General features: G+C 46.2%; 1 protein-coding gene across 1 annotated transcript in view; it reads left to right on the forward strand.

Moving 5' to 3' along the window:
* LOC101989185 (cytochrome c oxidase assembly factor 7) overlaps positions 1 to 7,882 on the forward strand; it is a 13,191-nt gene extending 5,309 nt beyond the window's left edge. The window contains exon 3 of the mRNA XM_005353546.2: positions 4,564 to 7,882. Coding sequence (XP_005353603.1) covers positions 4,564 to 5,012 — 449 coding nt within the window. The 3' untranslated portion in view covers positions 5,013 to 7,882. The remainder of the gene's footprint in view (positions 1 to 4,563) is intronic.
* The last annotated feature ends 722 nt before the right edge of the window (positions 7,883 to 8,604 follow it).

The raw sequence follows: 8,604 nt of genomic DNA on the forward strand, positions 1-8,604 counted from the left end.
AAAAAAAAAAAAAAAAAAAATCTTAATATTACCAGCAATCCATATGTCTAGAGTCTATCTCAAAATAGTGGTTGAGTCGTCAATCTGTTCCAGCAGCAGTGCTTGGAAAAAGTCAATCACTGTTATTTTAAGTACCAGTAACACTGCCCAGTGAGGGGCTAGAAACCCCGGAGAGTTTTCATGTAACCTATAGATTATGATGGGCAGTGAGCAGAGCTGTGCTCAATAGGACATGTAGTCCCTGCGGCTCTCCCGCTTGAAGGCTCACTCGGACATGGCTTTGCTACCCGCCCAGCCATTGTTCCATGGGTTCCTTCCATGCTGCCTGTTGGTTCCCTTGCATGACCCCTGACAATTAGGCATGACAACCATCCCAGCCTTAGCTAGTCACTTTTAACTCCGTGTTCCAGTTTTAGCACCTGTAAACTGGGGTTTACAGAGCCTGGACTTAATGTAGTTGGGTTACAGATTGAGATCCTGCCTCAGAATTCAAAAGAAAAAGAAATGAAATAGTTCTTGCTCCATAGTTTTATTGTGAAAGATAGAGCGCATCAGTATGAAACACACACTTGAGCAGATTACAGACCACTGAGAATACAAGGCCAATGAAGAATCCTTTATTTGCTACTGACTGAGAACAGGCTCATACCAGAAAGAACTCCACCTAAATTGAAGCACGGTGGGGTTCTAACATCCAAAACACAATCACATCACGTCAGAGGCATGGGAGGGTGGGGTGGGATGTCTGTGTGCCTGTCTGAGGAGGTCAGTTTGTTAGAACAATTTGTTTGATGTTGTAAGACAATGGCCCTCCGGAAGCCGCATGAGAACGTTCTGCTCAGCAGGATGTGGCGCTGGGGGTGTCATTAGATAATCTAGGACAAAATGGAGTTACTCCGGGCAGTTCAGGTAAAGATATTAGTATGTGGGCTGTAGAGGTGGCTCAGCTGTTAAGCACTTGTTCTTGCAGAGGACCCAGGTTTACAACCATTTGTAACTCCAGTTCCAGGGACTTCAACTTCTGACCTCAAGCACTAGGTGCACTCACGGTGCATACACATATGCACAAGCAGAATACTCTAAATAAGATTTAAAAATAAAATACAGTAAAGCTGTCAGGATGTGCTGAGCACAGAATAAGAACTGAGTAATTGTGCCCTTATGTTTCTTCTCACGCCCCAGTTGGCATTAGGTCTTAAGTAATGCCAAGTTTTTGCCAGATACCAAGGTTCCCTCTTTGCTTCTATGGGTTAGGAATTTGGGGTTGGTTTAGCTGGGTGCCTTGGTCAAAACACTGGCATGGGCAGTAGTACTGCAGTGGTTGGAAGGTGTGATTGAAGTTGCCATTTAGATGCTGACTTACTCCCTGGCCTGACTGCAAAGGCCTTGGCTCAGTCAGCTGCTGTCTGGGGACTCTGATCCCAGTGACTGTGAGCTCTCCATGCCCCCCCTGCTGTGCTCAAGTCTCCTAATGATCTGCCTTTAGCTTTCTTCAGGGTAAGTAACCCAATAGAGAATCCAAAAAGGATTGGAGCAATAACTCAGTGATTCAACTGGCTGTTCTCCTAGGAGACCTGCGTTTCTTTCCCAGCACCCACATGGCAGTTACAACTATCCATAACTCCAATTCTAGGGGTTTGATGCCTCTTCTGGCCTCTGCAGGTACCAGGCATGCATGTGATATACATATATACATGCAGGCGCTCACCTGCCCTCAGAAAATAAGTTTAGAAAGTTCAAAGTCTCTTCCGACATTCATGCAATCTCTTAACTGTAATCCCCTGTAAGTCAGAATCAAAAAGCAGGTCACATACTTCCAACATATAATGGCACAGATTATACATTACCATTCCAAAACATAGGGAAGGAAGCATATTAGACCAGAAAAGACTGAAAACCTGCTGGGCAAACTCCAAACTCTGCATCTCCATGTCAAAATACTCTTCAGATCTCCGGTCCTTTCAATTTTGTTGACTGCTGTACCCTTCTTCCTCTTGGACTGCTTCTACTCCCTGTTAGCAGCTTTTTTTGGCAGGTATCCCATGGTTCTGGCATCTCCAGTATCCTGGGGTCTCCAACGCAATCCAAGCTTCAACTTGACAGCTTCACAAAACGCCCTCTCTAGGCCTTCATTCAGGGACTCCCTTGACACATGTCTGGTCTCAGCGGCTTCCCTTAGACACAGAGGCGAATTCCATAGTCTCTTTCTTCTGTCTTTAACTCTAAAGCCAGAATCATGTGTCTCAAGTTGCCAAGTTCTGCTGGGGCTGGAACATGGCTCATTCAGTTACATCTTCATCAACTTTCTGGTTTTGATCATTTCTTCCACGGCCTAAATTGGCTGTCCTGAAACTGGATCTGTAGACTAGGATGACTTCAAACTCGGAGATCTTCCAGCTTCTCTTTTCTCAGAGCTGGGATTAAATGCCTGCGTCACTACAGACAGCTCTAAGCTTCTCTTTAATCCTTTTCACAAGTTGGAAATTTAGCTAGGTGGGATCTTGTCTTGAGGTCACCACTCCCTTTATTCCATTTCTTAATCCGTTTATCTTCTTGGCCAGAGAAATTCCTTCCACTTTTTCTTTTCTTTTCTTTTCTTTTTTTTTTTTTGGTTTTTTTCAGGAAAAGGTTTCTCTGTGTAGCTTTGGGGCCGACCTGTCCTGGTACCAGTCTGGCCTCAAACTCACAGAGATCCTCCTACCTCTGCCTCCCAAGTGCTGGGATTAAAGGCGTGCGTGACCACAGCCCAACTCATTCCACTTTCTGATGTTCCTTTTCTCAAATATTTTTCCATGCTCAGCCTGTTCCTTCTCATTATAAACCTTTATAAGAGTGACCAGTAATAACCATACAATAACAATACTAGGCTTTTTCAAGATTTCCTCTGCCATCGGAATTAATCCTAATCTTGTCACTTTTGTCTCAGGCAGATTCTTCAGACAGGGTCAAAAAGCAGGCAAAATCTTCACCAAAATATCACAAGAACTATCTCTAGGCTACATATTAATATTATTTTCCTTTGAAACCTCTTGAGCCAGGACCCGATGGTTCAGTTAACTCCCAGCACCACTGTCTCCCCTGCTCCTACTAGTATGGCCCATTAGCAACACTTAATGCTTTGCTAACCCACACTCACGGAGTCCTTATTACTCCAAATAGAAACGTGGTCCAGCCTATCACAGCAATACCGCAGTCCCTGCGACTATGAAGGGACACCATGACCACAGCAACTATTATAAAGGAAAACATTTAATTAGGTGGCTTACAACTCAGAGGTCCAGTCCATTATCATCATGGGACATGGCTGCGTGAAGGCAGTCATGGTGCTGGAGAGGTCGCCGAGAGTTCTTCATCTTGTGCAGGCAACAGGAAGTGGTCTCCCTGGGTGTGACTTGAGCATATATGTAAAGTCAGCCTCCACAGTGAGACACTTTGTCCAACAAGGCCACACCTCCTAATAGTGTCACTCCCTTTGAGGGGCATTTGCTTTCATACCGCCATACTGTGAATAAATAAGAAAAGGTTGATTGCTACTTTTTTTTTGAAACAACTTAATTATGTAGCTTAGGTGATCTCAAACTTTGGATTCTCCTGCCTCTACTTCCTCAGTGCTAGGGTAATATAGCATTATAGGCATATATCACCATTCCCAGCTCCAAGTCATTCCTGTCTTTTTTTTAGTTTGTTTTGTTTTGATTGTAATAGGGTCTCTCTCTATTAGGTAGCTCTAACTGTCTTGGAACTCACAGAGATCCCCCTGCCTCTGCCTCCCAAGTGCTGGGATTAAAGGTGTTAAGCCACACACACCTTAACTTTAGCTTTTTTGTTGTTGTTGTTGTTTTTCTGCCCTGGGAGATTATTTCCAGGAGCTTTGTAGGATCAGAGTCTTCCTTTAGGTACTCCAAATCTTGCACACAGAGAATTGGCATAAACACCCACACATCCTTCCTTCCCTTCAAATCATTTCTAGCTGTGCTACCTAATACAGTGTAAACATTACTGTAATAGTTGTCCCGTGTACTGTGCTGGGAATGACAGGGAAAGTCCATACATTTTTAGCACAGACATGTTTTTTCCCTGAATATTTTAAGTCCGTGTTCAGATAAATTTGCAGCTGGTGTCTGGGTTGGATGCTGTAATCGTGTTCATAACTGATGGGATCTGCATATGCAGAGCTCATAAATATGGAGGCTAACTGTACATTTAGATTAAGAAACATTCAGTTGCTTATTTTAAAAATGCAGTGTTCTCACCGTAGCCCCACGTGGTAGTCTCTGGTGCTCTAAGCTGCCTTGTCTCTTCCTGGCTTGGCTTCCTCATAAGAGATCATGTGAACCAAAGAGTCCAGGGCTCCCTTGCTCCATCTTACTTTAGCTCACAGGGCTTGACTCAGGGATGGTTCTTTAACCTTGGCCAGACACAAATAGGTTCAGCCCTGGTTTGGGGTGGTGGAGGTACTGGGGATTGAACCCAGGCCCTCTGATATTGTTAGGCAAGAGTTCTACCACTGAGCTGTCTGCCCAGCCCTTGAGCGTACCTTTCCTTTGTTTTCTGTGTCTGTAGGTGGCCTGAGTCAGGACCTAAAGGCTGCGTCTGCCTGCTTTCTGAAGGCCTGTGAGAAGCCAGGGAAGAAGTCTGTGGAGTCCTGTCACAATGTTGGGCTCCTGGCACACGACGGACAGGTCAACGAGGACGGCCAGCCTGACCTGGGGAAGGCCAGGGACTACTACACTAGAGCCTGTGATGGCGGCTATGCAGCCAGCTGCTTCAACCTCAGTGCCATGTTTCTACAGGGTACCCCTGGCTTTCCCAAGGACATGGCTCTGGCGTGTAAATATTCAATGAAGGCCTGTGACCTGGGCCACATCTGGGCCTGCGCCAATGCCAGCCGCATGTATAAACTGGGGGATGGTGTTGATAAGGACGAGGCCAAGGCCGAAATGCTGAAAAATAGGGCCCAGCAGCTCCACAAAGAACAACAGAAAAACGTCCAACCTTTAACGTTTGGGTAATGTGTGGCCCACCCTCCCTTCCAAGCAAGGGACAGCTTGACACTGACACCTCTGCTATGAAACCAGATGAGCCCTTATGTCAGTCAGTGCCATCTGCTCCAGAGTGTCACCTGCTGGGAGGGGCTGGAAGTGTGTGCTTTAGTAAATAATCCTTTGTGGGTATTCTGCGAAGACACCTGTGTTATGGGGGCCTTAATTTCTAAACTGGACCTCTGAAAAATAGGGGCAAACTGAGGAGCCTTTTGGGGTTGGGGAAACAAAGAGAAGCTGGGAAATTTAGCAGCCACAGGCCTCAAAGAACCAGTCAGAAGAGCTTGAAAATTAGAAAGTGTCCTAATTTGCATAACAGAGGTCTTGAGGAGCTAAGAACAGCCGCAGTCACGACTGCCGCCCTCTGCCTTATGTAACCACGGTGTGGGCTTCTTGCCTTTCCAGTCAGGCCTTTCGACAGATTTGCACGGATCAGGAGCTGTGTGCCAAGTGAAGGTTGAAGGTGCTTATATTATGCCTGGCGGTTAGGAAACAAAACCTAAGCGGTTGCCTCCTCTAGACAAGACATTTGCAGTTCAAAATTACCCTCCTCAGCTGCTTCTGCTCCTCATGGGAAGGCAGATGACTCCTGAAGCAGCTGCCGCTTGGGATCTGACAACAGCACAAAGCTGTCCACTGAACAGAACCTTTTCCTTTTGGGTTGTGGGCAGAGTGTTTCAAGACAGGATTTCTCTGTTACAGTCCTGGCTATCCCAGTACTCGCCTTGTAGACCAGGCTGACCTTGAACTCATAAAGACCCACCTACCTCTGCCTCCCAAGTGCTGGGATTAACTGTCTGGCTGCTTCTTTTTTGAACAGGCCTTTGTGCTATCTATGCTGGCCTTAAAGCTCCCAGCCCTGCCTCAGCCCACTGTGTCAGGCAGGACTGAACTTGTTAAACTGTCCAGATGAATGAGCTGTTTCAGTTGACTTTTTAATCTGTTGTGCTCCTGTTCTCCAGATCCTGGCAGGATGGAATGTACTCATCATGGTGGCTGTGCAGTTTTCTTTTTTGTCTTTGTGTTTGCATGTGCCTTTGTAATATTTTTTCCTTCTATTGTCTCTACTTGTCACTAGGGGGCGAGCTTGTCCTTTTCCTCTGACAGCTGGACCAGTGTATCTATCCTTACCCTGGCTTCCCTTCTGGTCTGGCAGCTGGCTGCTCTAGAAGGCAAGCTTGCCTTTGAGGGCTGTGCACACAGACAGCTGCCCCCTCAAGTTGACACAGGGGAGGGCCTTTCCTGAGTGTGGAGAGAGCTTTTTAAAAGACATCAAGTTTGTTTTTAGAACGTCTTGAAAATAGCGTTTGTTGTGATTGGCTGCCATAGACCAACAGGCTTGGGCAAATATCCTAATCGTGGGGAAACTACACATGAAAACCACACAAACTCTTCTACTGTCCTGGGACCACAGCGTGGAAGGAAGCAGCTGATCCTGCAAGTTGTCCTGTGACCTCCATGCGGGACTGTACACACTGTGAAAAAGAAATGGAATAAGAAATAAAACAGTAGACAATTGATTTGATTACAAGATAACTGAAAGCCATGTGCAGGAAGTGCCAGGCTAACCAGGAGTACATAGTGAAACCCTGTCTCAGAAATAAACAGCAGCCGTGCCAATGTGTGTGAGAGATGTCCTCTCTGCTGCGGCTCCAGAATCATAACAACAAATGCAGGTGGAATGGAGTGGCAAGGACAGCATCGTTCATGAGAACAAAAGATGGCTCAGCCACTTGGGAAGACAGCCGATCAGTATTTAAGAAAACTAAACATACAGCGTCTTTTGGCAATCTTGCCTCTTTATATTTCCCCGGGGGCATTAGACTTGGGCTCAAATCCAGTAGGGCTGTGAGTGGCAAGCTTTGTGATTGTCAAAGCTTGGAAGCAACAAAGTAGATGAAAGGGTAAATGATACAACGGAATATCTAGTACTTAAAAAAAAAAAATGAGTCACAGCAGATGCAGAGGGATATTCCTGAACGGAAGGGCCAAATCTCAAAGGTGACATTCGTGATTCCCATTGTATGATACGGGTGTCCTCAAAAAAGTGGTATCGGTAAGTTAGAACCTGGCAGTGTGGCTCAGTGGAAGAGGGCTGGCTGAGTTCCTGGGTTCTGTGGGTTCCGGGACTACAGGTAAAGCTGAGGTGGCAGGCTGCAGAGATGGCTCAGCGGGTAAGAGCGCTCACTACTGCTCCTGCAGGGGGCTTGAGATTGGTTCCATCACATGGTGCCTCAGAACCTTCTGACGGCAGCTCCAGGGGATCTCATACCCTCTTCTGGCTCCAGAGGCAGTAGGCACATACGTGGTACACAGATAGGTAAAGTTCACATGGTAGGGTGGTTACAATGTTAAGGTCATGAGGCCACTCTGTATGGTACACTGGATGTGGATACGGGTCATGAGCCATCCAATTGGGAAAATGTGAAATAAGAGTAAACCCTAATGTAAGCGAGGACTTTGGGGGACCGTGTGCTCACAGAGGTTCATTGATCGTAATGGGCCTTCAGGGGAAGGTGTCAGGGTGTCTCTGTGTGAGGGCTGATTCTTCGTATAGAAGTTGCTGCATTTTCTCAATTTTGCTCTGAACCAAAAGCTGTAAGAAAATCTGTTGAAAATACAATCACACCAAGATACTACCTCACACCCAGTAGGACCACTACTATTAAAATAGATGTCGAGTATAGAGAAATCGGGACTATTATGCCCTGCTGATGAGAATGTGAAAATTTAGAAATAAACTGCATTTTGTTTACGAAGTTGCTTGAAAAGATTTGTGGCTCTTAGTATAGCAGAGAGAGGCCTGGACTTCGCTCTTCTGAATGTGTGCAGTTCTGGGCAGAGGCAGACCAAGCCTGTGCATTTAGAGCACCTGACAGAAGAGGAAACTTTATATTAGCCCTGTGAGCTAGTAATTCCATTCCTGCATACCTGTCTGCAGGAACTGGAAGCTGGATCCCCCGGGATTTCTCTGTGTGAAAATCACAGGACGCCGTACACAGTGGTATATAACCAGCTTTGACATGTGCCTGCGTGTGTGTCCATGTGAGTGTCAGATCCCCCAGGACTGGAGTTACAGACAGTTGTGAACTACCATGTGGGTGCCTGGAATTGAACCAGGGTCCTCTGGGAGAGCAGTCAGTGCTCTTAACCACTGAGCCATCTCTCCAGCCCCCAGATTAACTCTTTTTAAAATTAAGAATTGGGCCGAATGGCAGGAGGCAGGCAGGTTTCTTTGAATTTGAGGCCAGCCTGGTCTACAAAGTGAGTTCCAGGACAGGCTCCAAAGCTACACAGAGAAACCCTGTCTCGAAAAACAAACCAAGTTCAGAATTGGGACTGGAGAGATGGTTGAGAGCACTTGCTCTTGCAGAGGACCTGGGTTAGGTTCCCAGTACTCACACGGTGCCTTCCAACCACCCCTAACTGCAGTTCCAGGTAATCCGTCCAGCGCCCTCTTTGACCTCTGCGGGCACCAGGCACACATGGTGTATATATGTAGATAGAACATACATATAAAAATAAATTTTTTAAAAATTATTTATTATATATACAATGTCTG

The sequence above is a fragment of the Microtus ochrogaster genome, chromosome 10 (genome assembly GCF_000317375.1).
Source record: "Microtus ochrogaster isolate Prairie Vole_2 chromosome 10, MicOch1.0, whole genome shotgun sequence".
Taxonomy (NCBI): domain Eukaryota; kingdom Metazoa; phylum Chordata; class Mammalia; order Rodentia; family Cricetidae; genus Microtus; species Microtus ochrogaster.